Source organism: Myotis lucifugus, unplaced genomic scaffold (assembly GCF_000147115.1).
Source record: "Myotis lucifugus unplaced genomic scaffold, Myoluc2.0 scaffold_110, whole genome shotgun sequence".
NCBI classification, from domain to species: Eukaryota; Metazoa; Chordata; class Mammalia; order Chiroptera; family Vespertilionidae; genus Myotis; species Myotis lucifugus.
In genome coordinates, this window is record NW_005871158.1 from 2,961,396 (window position 1) to 2,982,660 (window position 21,265).

The 21,265-nt window shown below is 40.0% G+C and overlaps 1 protein-coding gene across 3 annotated transcripts in view; it reads left to right on the forward strand.

Moving 5' to 3' along the window:
- RPAP2 (RNA polymerase II associated protein 2) overlaps nucleotides 1-21,265 on the forward strand; it is a 107,268-nt gene that overhangs the window by 82,271 nt on the left and 3,732 nt on the right. For all 3 annotated transcript variants that reach the window (XM_006093180.3, XM_023757651.1, XM_023757650.1), the window contains one exon: nucleotides 7,904-8,053. In XM_006093180.3, coding sequence (XP_006093242.1) covers nucleotides 7,904-8,045 — 142 coding nt within the window. In that variant the 3' untranslated portion in view covers nucleotides 8,046-8,053. The remainder of the gene's footprint in view (nucleotides 1-7,903; nucleotides 8,054-21,265) is intronic.

A 21,265-nucleotide genomic window follows, 5' to 3' on the forward strand; every position in this document is an offset into this window, starting at 1 on the left:
TTTATTCATACTTAAAAGAACTTGGAAGAAAGAAATTGAAACATAACAATTTTTTTGTTGTTGTTTTTACTCATGGCCAATCACATTTCTGTTATTTTAAAGGTATTTCCTACATAAAACACATTGTTAAATACCAACTGTGGTATATTGCTGTTTTTAAAGTAGAAGTAGTTATTTGGGCCCAGTTTATTGTGGCTTTCTTTGATACACACTACTAGAAGTTGCAGGACTGGAATAGATGCTAGAGTCTTTTTCAATATATAATAGGGTGGGAGTTCTTTAATGAAAAGGTTAAACAGATAAGTTATTAACATATCATAATTAACAGTGTATGGATAAAGGATCAAGGGGAAAGGAGCCTGGAGAGTTAATTTCACAAAAAAGGGGAGTGTTGGATAAGGTTCTGAGATTGTACTTCAGAAATAACTTAGACAAGCAAGATTTTATTTCATGATATCCTTCTGCGGGGTGGAAGATATGTTGTTTTATGTTTTGAATTAATGAATTTGGATAATATTTGTATTCTGGGGCACTACATTTTAGGAATATGAGAAGCTAGAAGAGGTTATAAGGAAGAATACCATCTAAATGAGTGGTCAGATGGCATCTATGAGGAAAGATTAAAAGGACTTACAATTAATTTAGAACCATTTTCAAGAATATTAAGGAATAACTTTGTTGTTGTTAAAAACCTCATCCAAGGATATTTTTCCATTGATTTTTAGAGTGGAAGGGAGGGCGAGAGACAGAGAGAGAGAAACACCAATGTGAGAGAAACATATCGATTGGTTGCCTTCTGCACGCACCCCGGCCAGGGCCAGAGATTGAACCTACAACCGAGGTATGTGCCCTTAACTAGAATCAAACCCAGGACCTGTGGGCTGACACTCTATCCACTGAGCCAAACCGGCAAGGGCTAAAGGAATAACTTTTAAGACCATGCCCCCCCAAATTTTTTTATGAAGGAGAAAATAAAATTCTATAAGAGATATTTAGATTATATATGAGGTACAATGTCTAGAAGTTTTTTTATTTTTTCATTTTTTTTAAAGTATGTTTTTATTGATTTTTTTTTTTACAGAGAGGAAGGGAGAGGAATAGAGGGTTAGAAACATCAATGAGAGAGAAACATCGATCAGCTGCCTCCTGCACGCCCCTCACTGGGGACCGAGCCCGCAACCAAGATATATGCTCTTGACCGGAATCAAACCTGGGACCCTTCAGTCCATGGGCCAAATTATATATGAGGTACAATGTCTAGAAGTTTTTTTATTTTTTCATTTTTTTTAAAGTATGTTTTTATTGATTTTTTTTTTTTACAGAGAGGAAGGGAGAGGAATAGAGGGTTAGAAACATCAATGAGAGAGAAACATCGATCAGCTGCCTCCTGCACGCCCCTCACTGGGGACCGAGCCCGCAACCAAGATATATGCTCTTGACCGGAATCAAACCTGGGACCCTTCAGTCCATGGGCCAACTGGTTAGGGCTAGAAGTTTATTAACCATTGCAACATAATACACACAGAGGTATAGAATCCCCTTCCTTCAAGATAGTAGAGATAGTTGATTTGCAGTCTGTGTAAAGGAACCAAATCACTACATTAAGAAAGGATCTTGAATCTCTTTTCTTAGATCATTTAACTCTTAATGGGAGGAGACTGAAAGGAAGTATAGATTCCAAAAGCAGCTAAGTTCTTGTTTTGCAGCTACATTCTATTATTTGCATTGACCTAAAAAGAATAAGAAAACGCCCCAATCAGGAACAGTAGAAATAGCCAGAAATACACAGAAATGAAGACCTATATTAGTTGGATTGTAGATATCCTAAATTGCTCTCTCTTTTGGCCAAATAAATCCCATCTCATTTAGAGTGAAAAGAATTTCCTCTCCTTTTATGCTTCACCTATGAGACTACAGTACTTTTGCTCCTGAGAAAGGTATTACCAAGCACCCACTCAGGGCTGATCCCTTGCTCCACAGTTTCCTCTTCAGGACTGGAAGTGAATTAAAACTATAAACTGAGCCAGCTCTGTGGCACTTAGCACTACTCACTCTTGGCCAATCTTAGCACTTCCCTGACAACAAAGTTCCAAGACAAGTGAAAGTGAGGAGGGAAATGCAAGTGGTAGGTCTTTAATGCTTGGTCTATCTGATGGATTTTCTGTAACATTCTGGCAGGAAGGTGCCACTATGTGCGATCAGGAGGAGGAGTCAAGAAAAGATTTCCTCCCTTCCTTTCTCTAAAAAGGAAAGGTGGAAAATTTTATGAAGAAAAAACATTTCAGTAAACACAATAAAAAAGTGGCCTCTTAAACTGGTTTTTTTTTTCATTCAACAAGGAAATATTGATCATCTACAGTGTGCCTTTGCACTATGGATACAGTGAACAAGTCATTGCCCTCATGAGATTCACCTTGGATCAGAGATAGACAGTAAACAAGCAAACTGGTGATAAAAAATTAGACAAGAGTAAGGACTACGTAGACAAATAAAGCAAAAAAAGTAGAAGGTGAGAGTGAGGATCAATTTCAGATGGTGACATTTAAACAAAACTGTGTCATGTGAAGGAGCCCACCATGCAGAGATCTGGGGAAGAGCCTCTCCAGGAAAGAAAACATCTAGCCCTCAAGTGGGAGCAGACTAAACCCTGACATCATTGAAGCAAGGCTGGTCAGTTCGACTGGAGTAGAGTAAACCAGAAAAGTTCTCTTTCTAGCTAGAAGGTTTTAGGAATTATTTTTGGTTTCTTTAAGCATCTTCCATACTTTCACAGGCAGACCCTGAATATTCTAGAGCCAAAGGGTTCCTTTGGATTTCTCATCTCCTGTTTTAATTACTCTCATCATCAGAGTTATCTATATATATATAAAAGCCAAGCAACCAGAATGACCGGTTGCTATGATACTCACTGTGGCGGCCAACTGGCCTGATCAGGGCCCCAACCGCCCACGTCCCCTCCCCACCCCTCCTGATGGCCTGGCCCCGATCGGCCCCCATCAGGGCAGACCGGCTGGACCCCACCTGTGCACGAATTCGTGCATCAGGCCTCTAGCAGTATATAAAGCATTGTATAGTGTTTGTTTTAAATTAAAATTGGTGCATAACACTCTTCCAGTATAAGGTTTGGGAAAGTTTTTTTTTTTTCATCTTTATTGTTGAGATTATTTCAGATGTTCCTCTTTTTTTCCCCACCCCACCCCATGCCTTCACCACCCTATTGTCTGTGTTCATAGGTAATGCATATATGCATATAAGATCTTTGTTTAATCTCTTCCCACCCTCCCACTTGCCTTCCTTTTGAGAATCGTCAGTCTGTTCCATTTCCATGCCTCTGATTCTATTTTATTCACCAGTTTATTCTGTTTATTAGATTTTTTTATTCATTTGTTTTGACTTTTAGATTTAATTGTTGATAGGTATGTATTTGTTGCCATTTTGTTCATATTTTTTATCTTTTTCTTCTTCTTCCTCTTCTTAAAGAATAGCCTTCAACATTTCATATAATACTGGTTTGGTGGTGGTGAAGCTCTTGTCTGTGAAGCTCTTTATCTGACCTTCAATTCTAAATGATAGCTTTGCTGGGTAGATTAATCTTGGTTGTAGGTCCTTGCTATTCATCACTTTGAATATTTCTTGCCACTCCGTTCTGGCCTGCATAGTTTCTGTTGAGAATCAGCTGACAGTCCTTTGGGCATTCCCTTGTAGGTAACTAACTAACTGCTTTTTTCTGGCACAATTTTTCTAAAGGGCCCGATTGTAAATATTTTCAACTTTGCTGGCCCTTATAGTCCCAACTACTCAACTCTGCTATTGTAGCATGAAAGCAGCTATAAAATGTATAAGTAAAGGAGCATGGCCAGTTTTCAATAAAACTTTATTTACAGAATAAGCAGCAAGCAGCCTTTAGCCCATAAACCCACTCTGGTACATTAAGAAGTGCTGATATCAGAAAGCAGTGATTTTAGTTCTATAATCATTCACTGTGGGGGATACAAAGATGGGTGACTAAAATGTGATCCCAGTCATCCATCTGGCTGGGGGATGAGAAAAATATATACAACTAACAATACACATTTTAATATTATTTGAAATATTTATAAGAATGTATTCATGTGATTGAAACAAAGTAAAAGGAAATAAAGCCCAAAGATACTGGATTTCTTCTATAAGTAGTTAGTAAAGCAAGAGAACAAAGAGATCAGAGTTATGAGAGAGGATTGTGATGGCAATGTGGAGGATGGGTTGGAGTGAGAGACCACTCAGGAGGCTGTCGCTGTAGTCCAGGGAAGAGATAACTCATCTCAATTACTATCTTTGTGACCTGGAAGAAGGGAGGAAGGTACTTCAATTTTTGTGTGCCTTCATTTCCTCATCCATAAAATGGGAGCCATAATTCATGCTCAGAACATGTAAATAGTAAGTATTTATAGGTAACACATGGTAAATGTTAATTGATAGTCATTACCATAACTAATTTTTTTTTAATCCGAAATGTGTTTATTGGGATGGCTCTCCTCTCATTTTGATTCGGGATGCTTTTAATGATGCTTCCTTCTGAAGCAGCAGCATCTGGAAGCCTTGCTTTTTCTCCAGTAGGATGAGTAGCCAACACACAAAACTACTGTTTGTGCATGGCTAAAGACGGTGATGATTTTATAGCATCCTGGGTGTTTCACATCCATGCAGTAGGAATTAGGACTCTACACCAGGAGCTGCTGCTTCTGTTTCTCTTCTCTTCTTGAGAGGGATGAAGGAAATCCTTAGCGAGAGGCATGTTGTGGGGAGGTCGTCACCCTCAGAAATGCTATATCATACTATTTTTTTTAAAGCCTATTCATCTACAGTATCCTACTTGAATTTTGCAATAACTTTTAAGGGACTTAAGTATTATTAGCCCCATTTTATAGATAATAGATCCTAAGGCTTTGATGTTCCAACTTGCCCAAAATTGTAACAAGCATTCCAGGCAGATCTAGGATTAGAACTGTGTTGCATAGAGACAGAGTTCTAGTGCTTGCAGTTAGACTAAGGAGGGAACAGGTTTCATCGGGTGAGTCAGCTCTAAAACAGTCACAGTGGGTGCTCAGAGCTTTGTTTTGAGGATTCTCAAAGCAGGTCCAGCTCATTAAGAAGAGAATGCCTGATTGATTAGCATTGTTTGCCATGGGCCCAGGAGCATGGAGCAGGATTGCATTGTTGCTTTCTTTCCTTTTTTTTTTCTTTTTTCTAACTCCTAGCTAAAGTTTCCCATTAACTCTAGTTTTTCTTTATAAACAAAACATTTAGGTACATTTGAACACATCTTTTAATAAACTTACTAGTTTATAGAGTAAATATATCCTTATAAGTTTGCTAAAGAGGTATTACTATTTCTAAAATAGTTTCTAACTAGGGCAATTGATGGAACAATTCTCTTACAAACTGTTTCTCTATAAATCTCATTTTCTGCTTTCATGAGCACACAGGTTGAAAAATCTAGTAGTCACCATTTACTTCTAATTTGAGGGTTAAGTTTAAAACATGGCACTTTAAGAAGTAATTGAGAAAACTTTGTTTTCATATATGAATCAAATATTAGTCTCCTTGAAAGTGAGAGAAATTGCCTAAGATGTGTCATATAAGTACCATTTTAAAAACACACAAAAGCTAGGTTTCTGTGGAGTTGACATATCTGATCTACCTCCTCTGACTTCTTGGTTTTATTTTAGCCAATATTATTCTATCCCCAGTATCTTTAGTCTTATTGTGGGAAAGCAGCAACTTTGTATTTTAAATATCAACTTACCTAAGTGTGGGAAAAGGCAGAGTTGACTTCTGGATTCCACCTTCTCTGCAGCAAGATGCCTCAGGAAACACTGGCTGCAATTGCCTACATTCAACCAAGTGCCCAGGTCGGGCTTGGCTTTGGAAGCCTTGGGTAGTCCTATTTCCCAGTATGAACTACGTGTGAGAAATATCAGCAGACAAAGCTCAGGAAGTATGAGACCTGATACTCCATCCCCTACCTCTACAGAAATACAGAGAGGTGGGGGAAGTACACATTACAGTAGTTTTCCCATTTAGAACTTTGTGGATTTCACTAGACTACTAGTATTTATTACTGGAGTCACTTAGCCTCTAGTTCTTGTTAAGACACCTTCAGGGAGATAGAGAATTTACCAACTTCTCAAAGTCCTAGCCATTTCTGAACAATTTTGACAAATTTTTACTTTTATATTCTCTATGAAATGGCTAAGCAAAGATGAAATCTGTCTCTCGAAAAATAACATTTCCCATTCTACACACACTGCTGCAGAATTGCTCTGCTCCGATTTCTTGACTATTATTGTTTTAAATCAGAGTTATCTTATTTATATTTTATGTGCCCAGTGGCAATGACCAAGATTAAATAAGCATCGCCCAACCGGTGTGACTCAGTGGTTAAGGGTCGACCCATGAACCAGGAGGTCACTGTTTGATTCCCAGTCAGGGCATATGCCCAGGTTGTGGGCTCCATCCCCAGTAGGGGGCGTGCAGGAGGCAGCGGATTAATGATTCTCTCTCATCATTGATGTTTCTATCTCTCTCTCCCTCACCCTTCCTTTCTCTGAAAATCAATAAAAATATATTTTTTAAAAAGATTAAGCATCTGGAAGAGTTTTGTGCAAGGTATAAGACTATTTGGGGGAAAAAAGAATTTTCTCTCCAAAAAGCTTTCCAGGAATGTAAGTAACTTGCAAAGGTTCTACAAATCATGATCTCTGGAGATTAAAATATTTATGAAAAGTAATGGTCTTGAGTATTTGTAATTAGATTAGTCACTTTTTAAAAATGATACTTGCTAATCACATTTGAATTTAAATTACTTTTAACAATCTATTACATGCAATCTTTAGGGGTATTTACTATAAATGATTAAAGAAAAAAGCAGAGTGTTACTTATAAAGTTTATATTAAGTGCCTTATGTAATTCATCTCTTTAGTGTTTTAAAAATAAAAATGTTAAGGTTTTATTTAAAAAGCAATCTTATTTTTTATTTATTGTCTTTTTCCAGGTGATATAATCCAAACATTCATTATAAGTTACTAGAGACGCAGTGCACAAAATTCGTGCATGGGGTGGAGGGATCCCTCAGCCCAGCCTGTACCCTCTTGCAATCCGGGACCCCTCAGACATCCCTCTTGCAACCCAGGACTGCTGGCTCCTAACCGCTCACCTGCCTGCCTGATCGCCCATAACCACTCTGCCTGCCTGTCTGATCACCCCTAACCTCTCACCTGCCTGCCTGATCACCTTTAACCACTCACTTGCCTGCCTGATTGCCCCTTACCACTCGCCTGCCTGCCTGATCGCCCCTAACCACTCACCTGCCTGCTTGATCACCCCTAACCACTCGCCTGCCTACCTGATTGCCCCTAACCACTCTGCCTGCCTGCCTGATCACCCCTAACCACCTCTGCCTTAGCCCCCGCCACTGCAGCTTCATCTGAAAGGACATTTGGAATGATGTCTAGAAGGTCGTTGGCTGTCCGGTCTAATTAGTATATTACACTTTTATTATTATAGATGTTTTTAAAGCAATTCTCAGCTTCAAGCTTCTCCCCACAACCTCCTTTCCCCAAGTGGAAAGAAAAGACTTAATTAATTTTCCTTTCTGAGCAGAATTTTGGTGGGTTTTGCTGTCATGAAGAACATGTTATAGGTCCAGACTTTAAGGCTTCTTTCTGTAATTAATAATATGTTTGATCTTTCCAGTTTTTTCCTGAGATTTCTCTTCTGCTTGTATTAGGAAAGCCCCTCCCTGGGAATGTTGATAAATCAGAAACACTTCATCTCTGCCATGACAAAAACATGTTGAGGACTGAAGCCCCCTTATTCCTTCCCATTTCATGAATATGTATTTAATATTTTTGGTTGTTTCAGACTGACGCCGATTCTTGGCATTCAGAAGCATTCTCAGGAAAATATGGTGTTTACACAGTTTCTAGCTACCCTGCTTGAAGAATTACATTTAAAGAATGAAGACCTTGAAAATTTAACCATCATATTTAGAACCAGCTGTTAAACAGAGTGGTGAGTTGGATTGTGCTTTACTTTTGTTTATTTTTCATTTGTTGCCTGTTTAGATTCTTTTTTTAGTATTTTAAAAACCAAGTACAGGCCCTGGCAGTTCAGTTGGTTAGAACATCGTCCCAATACACCAAGGTTGGTCAGGGAACATGTAAGAATTAACCAATGAATGCATAAATAAGTGGAACAACAAATCAATCTCTTTTGATATCTCTCTCTCTCTTCCTCTCTCTCCCTCTCCTCTCCCTTTCCCCCCTATTCCCATCTCCTTCCCTCCCTCCCTCCCCCTTCCCCTCTCTCTCTAAAAAGCATCAATCCTATATAATAAAGAGGTGTTATGCAAATTAACCCTCACACCTTCACAAGATGGCTGCCTACAACCAGGTGGCAGGGGGTTTAGTGAGGGACAACCAAATGACTGAACAGCAGGCTGCGTGGGGTGACCAGGCCGGCAGGGGGGACAGTTGGGGGCGACCAGGTCAGCAGGGGGGGGCAGTTGGGGGTGACCAAGCCAGCAGGGGGGGGGCAGTTAGGGGCAACCAGGCCAGCAGGGGGAGCAGTAAGAGGCGACCAGGCTGGCGGGGGAGGGGGGGGTAACAGTTGGGGGTTACCAGGCCAGCAGGGGGGGCAGTTAGGGGAAATCAGGCTAGCACACAGGGGCAGTGAGGGGTGATCAGGCCAGCGGAGGGGGGGCGCAATTAGGGGCGACCAGGCAGGCAGGTAGGTGAGCGATTAGGAGCCAGTGGTCCAGGATTGTGGGAGGGATGTCCGAATGCCAGTTTAGGCCCGATCCCCGGGATCGCAAATCTAAACTGGCATTTGGAGATCCCCCAAGGGGTTCTGGTTGGAGAGGGTACAGGCTTGGCTGAGGGGACTCCCCATACACACTCTTGTGCACTAATTTCATGCACTGGGCCTCTAGTATAAAAATAAAAACCAAGTATAGACATCAGGATATCCTCAGCTTGCTAACGGAGAACATGACATCCATTAGTTCTCAGCTGCCACACTCACTTCCTATCCACTCTTGTTACTTTGTGCCCCATCCTTGTTGTTATTATTCCCCCTATATAGGCTTACCATAGTTAATTCTGTTTCTTGCAATCCACTATCACCTTCATACTCAAACCTCCATGTCCAACCTGGTAAGTTTCTTCCCAGGAAGTAGCAACTAACTTCAACTCAACTACTGCAATGATCCATTGAGAACATCCTCATCTTACTTCCCTCTTCAAAGAAATCACCCCCAACCCAGCCAACACCCTAGTACTCTCATGTACAGATAAGCAGATAAATTTACAAGTCTGACTTTGTTGAATCGTGACCCTGCTCCCAGATACATAGCCCTCCCCTACACCTCCTTCAGAACTGCCCATCAGAATGCACCTCCCTCGTGCTGTTTTAATCATAACTCTTCATCTTTTCCTCTCTTTGCTTCTCATTTCACATACTCTCAAGTGCTCAGATAGTTTTTTAAAAATTTTTATTCAAGTTTAGTTGGCATACAATAGTATATTAGTTTCAGGTGTACAACATAATGATTCAACATTTATATGTCTTAGGATGTAATCACCACACTGTGCTAGTAACCACCAGTCGCCATGCCAACTTATGATATTATGACTGTATTTCCTATGCTATATACTGCATCTCTGTGGCTCATTTATTTTATAACTGAAAGTTTGTACCTATTATTTCCCTTCACCTTTTTAACAATCCCCCTACTTTTCTCCCCTCTGGCAACCATCAGTTTATTCTCCATTTTTATGAGTCTTGATTTGTTTGTTCCTTTGTTTTTTAGATTCCACATATAAGGCAAATTATATGGTATTTGTCTTTCTCTGTCTGACTTATTTCACTTAGCACAATACTCTCTAGGTCCATCCATGTTGTCACAAATGGCAAGATTTCATTCTTTTTTATGGCTGAGTAATATTACATTGTATACACTGAGTGGCCAGATTATTATGACCACCTGACGTTTGTAGGCAAATTAGCTATAATTTCGCACTGAAGTTGCTAGAGGGCCAGACCATTATAAATAGGGAAGCAGGTTGTTTACCACGACAGTAGAAGTGGTTTTTTTCTGAAGATATGGGTAAACAACGCGATTTAACAGCCTTTGAGCGTGGGATATATTTGAACGTGAGTGGCCAGATTATTATGACCACCTGACGTTTGTAGGCAAATTAGCCATACACTGCATCGTATGGGATATGGAAGCCAAAGGCCTGTTCAAACACCTTTGCTGTCTGCAGTTACCAAGATAAAACGTCTCCAATTCGCACAGGAACACAAGGATTGGACAGTCAAGCATTGGAAAAAAGTCATGTGGTCCGATGAATCACGTTTCCAGTTGCATCATGCAGATGGCAGAGTGAGAATTTGGCAGAAACAGCATGAAAGCATGCACCCCACATGCATGAGTACAACCCTTCAAGCTGGTGGGGGCAGTGGTATGGTTTGGGGCATGTTTTCCTGGCATAATTCGTGTGGAACAACGTCTGAATAGCACAACATACCTAAGTATCATTGCTGATCAGGTTCATCCTATCATGTTGATTGTGTATCCCAATGGAGATGGCTTCTTCCAACAAGAAAATGCGCCATGCCACGGTGCTCGTATTGTGCAGGAGTGGTTTCAAAAACATGAGAGAGACTTTACCTTGCTTAGGTGGCCCCCACAATCACCAGATCTCAACCCAATTGAGCATTTGTGGGATGAAGTTAAAAGAGCCATCAGGCAGCTGGTTCCACAACCATCAAATCTCACAGAACTGGACAGGGCTCTTCATCAGGCGTGGTGTCAGATTCCTCGCATCACCTTTCAACATCTCATGGAGTCAATGCCAAGAAGAATTGCCACAGTATTGAAGGCAAAAGGTGGCCCAGCGAAGTACTGATAGAGTGGTCATAATAATCTGGCCACTCACGTTGAAATATATCCCACATTCAAAGGCTGTTAAATCGAGTTGTTTACCCATATCTTCAGAAAAAAATCACTTCTACTGTCGTGGTAAACAACCTGCTTCCCTATTAATAATGGTCTGGCCCTCTAGCAACTTCAGCGTGAAATTATAGCTAATTTGCCTACAAACGTCAGGTGGTCATAATAATCTGTCCCACATCTTCTTTATCCATTCATCTATCAGTGGACATCTAGGTTGCTTCCTTGCCTATTGCAAATAATTCTGTAGTGAACATAATGGTGATTGTATCTTTTTGAATTAGTGTTTTTGTTTTCTTCAGATAAATACCCAGAAGTGGCATTTTTGGGTTGGATGGTATTTTTAATTTTTTGAGGATTTCCATACTGTATTCCATAGGACCTGCAACAATTTACAATCCCACCAACAGTGCATGAGGGTTCCTTGTTCTTTCACATTTATTGTGGACCTTTTGATGATAGTAATTTTCTAAGGTGGAATCTCATTGTGGTTTTGGTTTATATTTTCCTGATGATTATTGATACTGAGCATCTTTTTATGTCTGCTGGTCATCTGTATGTCCTCTTTGGAGAAATGTCTATTCAGATCTTATGTTCATTTTTCCATCAGATTGTTTTGTGGAGTTTTTTGAGGTTGATGTTCCTTATATATTTTGGATATAAACTACACTGTATGTATCATTTGTGAATATCTTCTCCCATTTATTCAGTTGTCTTTTCTTTTTGATGGTTTCCGTTGCTGTGCAGAAGCTTTTTAGTTTGATAAGATCCATTTATTTTTGCTTTGTTTCCCTTGACTGAGGAGACATATCCAAAAAGATATTGCTAAGATTGATGTCAAACAGCTTACTACTTATGTTTTCTTCTAGTAGTTTTTTGGATTCAGATCTTACATTTAAGTCTTTATTTTGAGTTTATTTTTATATATGGTGCAAGAGAGTGGTCCAGTTTCATTTTTTGCATGTATCTATCCAGTTTTCCCAACAGCATTTATTGAAGAGACTGTCATTTCTCCATTGTATATTTTTGCCTTCTTTGTTGTGGATTAATTGACCATATAAGTGAGGGTTTCTTTCTGGGCTCTCTTTTCTGTTCCATTGATCTGTGTATTTGTTTTTGTGCCAGTGTCAAAATATTTTGGTTACTATAACTTTGTAGTATAGTTTGAAATCAAGGAGAGTGATATTTCAACTTTGTTCTTCTTTCTCAAGATTGCTTTGGCTAATTAGGGTCTTTTGTTAATTTTAGGATTATTTGTTCTAGTTCTGAGAAAAATGTTATTGGTATTTCGTTAGAGACTGCATTGACTCAGTAGATTGCTTTGGGTAATATGGACATTTTAATTAATTCTTCCAGCCCTTGAGCATGGTATATCCTTCCATTTTGCATGTGTCCTCTTCAATTTCTTTCTTTGAATTAGTGTTTTTGTTTTCTTCAGATAAATACCCAGAAGTGGCATTTTTGGTATTTTTAATTTTTGATATTTTTATATATCACTATCTTATAATTTTCAGTGTCTTTCACCTCCTTGGTTAAATTTATTCTTTGGTATTTTAAACTTTTTAATGCAGTTGTAAATAGGATTGTTTTATTTTAAATTTTTATATATTTTAGTGATTTCAGAGAGAAAGGGAGAGGGAGAGAGATAGAACATCAATAATGAGAGAATCATCAATCAGCTGCCTCCTGCAGGCCCCCTACTGGGGATCGAGCCTGCAACCCAGGCATGTGTCCTTGACTGGAATCAAACCTGGGACCCTTCAGTCCCCAGGCCAACGGACCCTTCTATCCTCTGAGCCAAACCAGCCGAGGTGGATTGTTTTATTAATTTTATTAGTTCTAATAGATTTTTGGTGGAGTCTTTAGAGTTTGCTATATATAGTATCATGTCATCTGCAAATAGTGACAGTTTATTTCCTCCTTTCCAATATGGATGCCTTTTTTTAAAAAAAATCTTTATTGTTGAAAGTATTACAGATGTCCCATTTTTTTCCCAACTGACCCTCTCCACCTCACACCTGCTCCCCTGCTCCCTACCCCAGGCCTTCACCATTCCATTGTCTATGTCCATGGGTTATGCATATATGAATATAAATTCTTTAGTTAATCTCTCCCCACCTACCCACTCCCACCTTCCCTCTGAGATTGCACAGTCTGTTCCATGCTTTTATGTCTCTGGATCTATTTTGTTCATCAGTTTATTTTGTTCTTTAGATTTCACATATTTGTGAGATCATGTGATTTTTGTCTTTTTCTGACTGGCTTATTTCACTTAGCATAATACTCTCCAGATCCCTCCATGCTCTCTAAAAGGGTAAGAGATCCTTCTTGTTTACTGCTGCATAATATTCCATGGCATAAAAGTATCACAGCTTTTTTATCCACTCATCTACTGATGGGCACTTAGGCTATTTCCAGATCTTAGCTATTGTAAATTGTGCTGCTATGAACAGCATATATTCTTTCTAATTATTGTTTCAGGTTTCTTGGGATATATTCCAAGAAGTGAGATTACTGGGTCAAATTGGAATTCTATATGTAATTTTCTGAGGAAACTCCGTATTATCTGTCATAATGGCTGCTCCAGTATGCATTCCTACCAGCAATATATAGAGTTCCCTTTTCTCCACATCCTTGCCAGCACTTACACCATTCTAATAGGTGTAAGGTGATACCTCATTGTCATTTTAATTTGCATCTCTTTGATGATTAGTGACTTAGAGCATTTTTTCATATCTTTGACCATTTGTATGTCTATTTTAGAGAAGTATCTATGTAGGTCCTTTGCCCATTTTTTAGTTGGATTGTTTGTCTTCCTTTGTTAAGTTGTGTGACTTCCTTATGTATTTTGGATATTAACCCCCTTATCAGATGTATCATTGCCCATACAGTGGGCTCCCTTTTCATTTTGTTGGTGGTTTCTTTTGCTGTGCAGAAGCTTTTTATTTTGATGTAGCCCCATTTGTTTATTTTCTCCTTAGTTTCCCTTGCCCTAGGAGATGTATCAGCAACATATTGCTATGAGAGATGTCAGAGATTATGCTGCCTGTGGCTCTAGGATTTTTATGGTTTAATGATTTACATTTAAGTCTTCTATCCATTTTGAGTTTATTTTTATGTATGGTATAAGTTGGTGGTATAGTTTCATTTTTTGCATGTACCTATCCAAATTTCCTTAACACCGTTTAGTATTGAAGAGACTTTCTTTACTCCATTGTATGCTCTTGCCTCCTTTGCCAAATATTAATTGAGCATAATGGGTTGGGTTGACTTCTGGGTTCTCTGTTCTGTTCCATTGATCTATATGTCTTTTCTTGTGCCAGTACCAGGCTGTCTTGATTATAGTGGCTTTGTAGTATAACTTGATACCTGGTATTATGATCCCTCCAACTTTGTTCTTCTGTCTCAAGATTGCTGCAGATATTGGGGTCTTTTTTGGTTCCATATAAATTTTTGGAGTATTTGTTCTAGATCTGTGAAATATGCTATTTGTATTTTAATAGGGATTGCATTGAATCTATAAAGTGCTTTGGGTAGTGTGGACATTTTAATGATGTTAATTCTACCAATCCACGAACACGGTATATTCTTCCATTTTATATTTTCCTCTATCTCTTTTTTCAACATCCTGTAGTTTTCTGAGTATAGGTCTTTTATGTTCTCAGTTAAGTTTATTCCTAAGTATCTTAGTATTTTGTTGCAATGGTAAATGAGATTTTTGTTTTTTTAGCTTCTCTTTCTGAGAATTCATTATTGGTGTATAAAAATGCCATGGATTTCTGGGTGTTAATTTTGCATCCTGCTACATCGCCAATTTCTTTTATTAAATCCAGTAGTTTTTTGGTGAAGTCTTTAGGGTTTTCTATGTACAATATCATGTCAACTGTGAGTAATTACAGTTTTATTTCTTCCTTCCCAATTTGGGTGCCTTTTATGCTTTCTTCTTGTCTGATTGCTGTGGCTAAGACTTCCAGTACTATGTTGAGTAAGGGTGGTGAAAGCAGACATGCCTGTTTTGTTTCTGTTCTTATGGCCTTTATTATGTTGAAGTATGATCCCTCCATTCCCAGTTTGCTAAGAGTTTTTATCAAAACTAGAGGCCCAGTGCATGAAATTCGTGCATGGGGGGGGGGGTGCCTCAGCCCAGCCTGTACCCCTAGCAATCCGGGACTGCCTGCCTCATCTCTCCTAACCACTCTGCCTGCCTCATTGCCCCTAACTGCTTTCCTGCCTGCCTGCCTGCCTGCCTGCATGCCCCTAACCACCTCTCCTCGGCCCCCCACCGCCGTGGCTTCATCAGCTGTCCAGTCTAATAGCATATTATGTTTTTATTATTATAGATGGGTGTTGGATTTGTCAAATGCTTTTTCTGCATCTATTGATATGATCATGTGATTTTTCTTTCAAAATATTTGTTATGTATAACATTTATTGTCCTTCAATTCTGAATAATAAACTTGTTGGGTATAGTGTTCTAGGTTGTAGATTACTTTCTTTCGAAGCTTTAAATATATCATACCACGCTCTTCTGGCCTGTAAAGTTTCTGCTGAGAAATCAGCTGATTGCCTTGTAGGGTTTCCCTTATACGTGACAAGTTGTTTTCCTCTTGCTACCTTCAAGATCATCTCTTTATTTATTCTGCATCCCCAGAATAAATCCCTAGTGCATTTGGAAAGAACCAAGATGCACACCAAGGTCTGCTTTTCCTAGCCCCAGGCTAGAAGCAGATCAGACAAAGACTCAAAGCATCCAGAGATCTGCTTCTGTCTGCAGGCTGATTGTTATTCTCAGTCTCTTAATGAGCCTCAGGCTGTACTCCACAGGGTGGGGCATTGCTTCCCTTTCAGGCAAAACTGCCTGAATGGTAAAGGTCTGTCTGAGAAAGATGTCCTTTGCAATATGGGGAATGACTCAGTACAGGAAACTGGGTGGTTAACTTCCAAACTTTATCTCCAGAGCCCTCAAACCTGGATTCTCCTCACACAGCTTTAGTCCACTCTGCCAGAGCCCAAGGTGAGTGGCTGCTCATGAAATTTTGTGCATTGGCCTTTTAAGAGGGTGCCTGCATTTCCAGCCATCTCTGCCTGGCAGACAGTAACCCTGCTGCTTTTCACAACCAGATGTTATGTGGTCACCTTTCTCAGTTCTTGTGCTCTGGGCAGCTTGGGGTTTAGACCCCAGAGTTCTCAGTGAGAGCCCCCCACAGCTGAGATATCCCTCCAGAACTTTAGCTGCTGCCTGTGGGAGCCTGGCCAGCCCTCTCGTACCTTTGCACTTCCTACTAGTCTCTATGCAGTCTCCACTTTGCATTCTTGGTTATCAGGGTTCTCTCCAGCTAGTCTTCAGTTGATTATTCAGGGTGGTTTTTCTATATTTTGGTTATAATTCCAGTTTGGTCCTGGGAGAGTGTCAGTGTAACTTCCACTTAATCCACCACCATCTTGGAATCCATAGATGTTTTTTATTTCTTGTCAGGTTGCTATGTCTAGAACTTCCAGTACTATCATATATATATATATATATAAAGCCTAATATGCAAATCGTCCCCTTGGGAGTTCGACCTGGAGACTGGGAGTTCAATCGCTCGCTATGACATGCGCCGACCACCAGGGGGTGGTGCGGAACAAAGGAAGGCCCCAATCAGCCCTGATCACCGGCCAGACCTAGGGACCCTACCTGTGTACAAATTTCGTGCACCAGACCTAGTGTTGAATAAAAATGGTGAGAGTGGGCATCCTTGTCTTGTTCCTGAACTTTGCAAAAAAACTTTAAGCTTTTTACCATTGAGTATGATGTAAGATATGTTCCCTGTATACCCACTCTCAAGTTTTTATCATAAATGGATGTTGAATTGTCAAATGCTTTTTCTGCATCTTTTAAATGATTGTATGATTTTTATTTTTTTTGTTGATATGGTGTATTGTGTTGATTGATTTGCAGATGTTGACCCAGCTTTGTATTCCTAGAATAAATCCCCCTTGGTTATGGTGTGTGAACTTTTTAATGTATTGTTAAATTCAGTTTGCTAACATGTTGAGAATTTTTGCATCTATGGTCATCAGGGATATTGGTCTGTAATTTTTTTTTGGTAGTGTCTTTGTCTGGTTTTGGTTATTGGTGTAATGCTGGCCTCATAGAATGCATTTGGAAGTGTTCCTTCCTCTTCAGTTTTGTAGAATAGTTTGAGAAGGATAGGTATTAATTCTTTAAATTTTTTATAGAATTTGCTTGTGAAGTCTTCTGGTCCTGGGCTTGGTTTGTTAGTTTTCTGATTACTAGTTAAATTTTATTGCTAGTAATTGGTCTATTCAGGTTTTCTGTTTCCTCCTCGCCCAGTCTTGGAAGGCCATAAGCATTTATGTTCAAATGAATTCTAAAAACACTACCTTTTTACTCTCCTCTCCATGCTCTATGTTTTTGATGTCATATTTTAGATCTGTTTTGTGTATTCCTTAATCATTTATAATTTTGCTACTTTTGTCTTCATACTAGCTTTTTAAATGGCTGATTTGATGTGTCTATTATATATTTGCCTTCCTGTGAGATTTTTTTCTTTCATGTATCTTTTTTGGCTTGTTATGGCCTTTGGCCTTTGTTTCGTTTAAAGAAGACCCTTTAATATTTCTTGTAAAGATGGATTAGGAGTTATAAACTCCATTTTTGGTTTTCTGGGAAACTCTGTCCTTCAATTCTGAATAATAAACATGTTGGGTATAGTGTTCTAGGTTGTAGATTACTTTCTTTTGGAGCTTTAAATATATCATACCACTCTCTTCTGGCCTGTAAAGTTTCTGCTGAGAAATCAGCTGATTGCCTTGTAGGGTTTCCCTTGTTTATGACAAGTTGTTTTCCTCTTGCTACCTTCAAGATCATCTCTTTAACTTTTGCCATTTTAATTACAGTATGTCTTAGTGTTGTTCATCTTGTTTGGAAATCTCTGTACATCCTGGACCTGGAGGTCTGTTTCTTCCCCATATTATTTTCAGTCATTATGTCTTATGATAACATTCTGCCCCTTTCTCTTCTTCTGGGATCCCTACAATGCAAAATGTTCATGTGCTTGATATTGTCCCAGAGATTCCTTAAAGTATCCTTTTTTTATTCTGTGTTACATTGCTTTTCTGATTGGATGATTTCCACTATTTTGTCGTGGTCACTAATCCATTCTTCTGTTTTATCTAATCTGCTAATTTCTTCTAGTGTAGTTTTCATTTCAGTTATATTGTTCTTCAGCTATGATTAGTCTTTATTTTCTAACTTTTTGTTCAAGTTCTGAGTTCCTCTCTTCCACTCTCAAATTTGGTGAACATGCTTATAGCCATTCCTTTGAATCTTTTTAATGTATTGTTTATCTCCATTTCATTCAGCTTTTTTTTTTCTGAATTTGTTGTTCCTTCATTTGGAACATGTTCCTGGTTTCTCATTTTGACTTTCAGTGTTTGTTCCTGTTAAGTAGATGTAATATCCATCTCTTCCAATTTTGAAAAGATGGCCTTGTGTAGGAGCAACTCCTGTGTATGTATACCAGGGGTGGGGAATGTCCAGCCCACGGGCCACATAAGGCCTATGAAACCATTTGGCCTGGCCCTGCAAAGTCATTAGGGGTGAGTTACTTAAATGTTTGACCAAATATAGCAGGCTAATTTTTAAGTTGATAACTTTGTATGGCCCTTGGCAGAAAAAAAAGGCTCCCCACCCCTGGTATAGACTGTGTGCTGGATTTTGGCAAGGTGGTTGGAGTCAGGGAGGACACCTACAGTGCCTGGTGTCAGTTGCCTGGGAGGTGCTGGCCCAGGGTGAAGTGGCCCAGTGCATACACATGCATACAGTAGCTCCCTATTGGTCTGGCTGTCCTGGCCAGAGTGAAGTTTTGTGGGGCCTTGACTTACGAGTGTCCCGACTAACGAGTTTTTTGAGATACCGGCTGATTTTTTGCATTGAGTTGATAGAGTAATTTGAGTTAACGAGCTCGGTCTCGGAACGAATTAAACTCGTAAGTCAAGGCCCCACTGTACTAGCAGGGAAGCCCCAATGCATGCATATTTTGGTGACCTTTCAGTTCCCACAGGATCGAGGTCTGGATGAGGCAAAGCCTGTTGATCCAGTTGTCTGTAGCCAGAGCTGAGGTCCAGGCTAGGCTGCCAACTACAGCACCATTTGGTTCACTGAAACAAGCTCTGGACAGGGCATCTGGAAATTCACTGCAGCAGCCTTGTAGGTCCACCAGAGCACTTGCATAGCACTCCCCCCTGCACTATCCAGCTGGAGGGGGAATGTAAACATTGACACTCACCTGGCACCGCTGATCCCAGAGCGCTGTCATGATTCTTCAACCTTCATGTGCTCGCTCGCTCTCTTTCCCCCCCCCCCCCCCTTTGTTGTGCAGAAACTTTTCAGTAGGCCCTGAGTTGTCTCTCAGGAGGAATTGTTCTAAATGTGGGTGTGTATTTGATGTGTTCATGGGAGGGGGCAATTTAGTTTCCTTCTATGCCACCAGTTTGGACCCGCCTGATAGGTTTTTTTTTGTTTTTACTTTTTTTATTAAATCTTTATTGTTCAGATTATTACATTTGTTCCTCTTTTTTCCCCCCATAACTCCCCTCCACCCAGTTTCCACCCCACCCTCCTCCCTCACTCCCCACCCACTGTCCTCATCCATAGGTGCACAATTTTTGTCCAGTCTCTTCCCGCATCCCCCACACCCCTTTCCCCCACAAGAATAGTCAGTCCACTCCCTTTCTAGGCCCCTGATTCTATTATAATCACCAGTTCATTCTGTTCATCAGATTATTCACTTGATTTTCAGATTCACTTGATAGATGTGTATTTGTTGTTCAAAATTTGTATCTTTACCTTTTTCTTCTTCTTCCTCTTCTTAAAGGATACCTTTCAGCATTTCATATAATACTGGTTTGGTGGTGATGAACTCCTTTAGCTTTTCCTTATCTGTGAAGCTCTTTATCTGACCTCCAATTCTGAATGATAGCTTTGCTGGATAAAGTAATCTTGGTTGTAGGTTCTTGACATTCATCACTTTGAATATTTCTTGCCACTCCCTTCTGGCCTGCAAAGTTTCTGTTGAGAAATCAGCTGACATTCCTATGGGTACTCCCTTGTAGGTAACTGACTTTCTTTCTCTTGCTGCTTTTAAGATTCTCTCTTGGTCTTTTGCTCTTGGCATTTTAATTATGATGTGTCTTGGTGTGGTCCTCTTTGGATTCCTCTTGTTTGGGGTTCTCTGCGCTTCCTGGACTTGTAAGTCTATTTCTTTCACCAGGTAGGGGAAGTTTTCTGTCATTATTTCTTCAAATAGGTTTTCAATATCTTGCTCTCTCTCTTCTTCTGGCACCCCTATAATTCGGATGTTGGTACGCTTGAAGCTGTCCCAGAGGCTCCTTACACTATCTTCATATTTTTGGATTCTTTTTTCATTTTGCTTTTCTGGTTGGGTGTTTTTTGCTTCTTCGTATTTCAAATCGTTGACTTGATTCTTACAATCCTCTAGTCTGCTGTTGGGAGTCTGTATAATATTCTTTATTTCAGTCAGTGTATGCTTAATTTCTAGTTGGTCCTTTATCACAACATCGAGGGTCTCATTAGATTTCTTGTAGATCTCATTAAGTTTATCGGCAGTTTCTAGAAAATTATTTAAAGACCTTAAAAGTGTGGTTTTGAACTCTATATTCAGTAGTTTGCTTTCCTCCGTTTCTGTCATTTGTGTCCTTTTTCTTTGTCTCGGCATTTTTTATGCTTCGCTGTGTCGATAGAGTGGCTTTCTGTGCTAAGTGTCCTTAGGGCCCAGTGGTTCAGCCTCCTCAATTACCTGAGGAGGACACTCTTGGTGCACCCCCTTGTGGTCTTTGTGCACAGTCTTGTTGTAGTTAAGCCTTGATTGTTGTAGGTATCACTGGGGGGAATTGGCCTCCAGGCCAATTGGCTGTGAGAATCAGCTGTGTCTGCAGTGAAAGAACTTCTGTGCTGGAGACACCCCTCTGGGGCAAGACTTGCTTCAAAGGGGCTTTGGTGTTCACTGAGTCTGCCCCCTGAGTGTGTCCTTTATGTTTCCATGGAGCTGCAGACTGGATGGTCCCACTCTGGCCTCTGGGCTTCCTGGCTCCTGGATCTCTAGGGAGGTGCTAATCTAGCCTTTGCCTGAGGCTATCCAGCAAAAGCCTCCCTGCAGGGCTTGGGCAGGGCGGGTCCCACAGGATCAACAGGGCGGGGCTAGCAGATATGGCTGCTCTCAGTCCTGCCCTCAGAGGCTTTG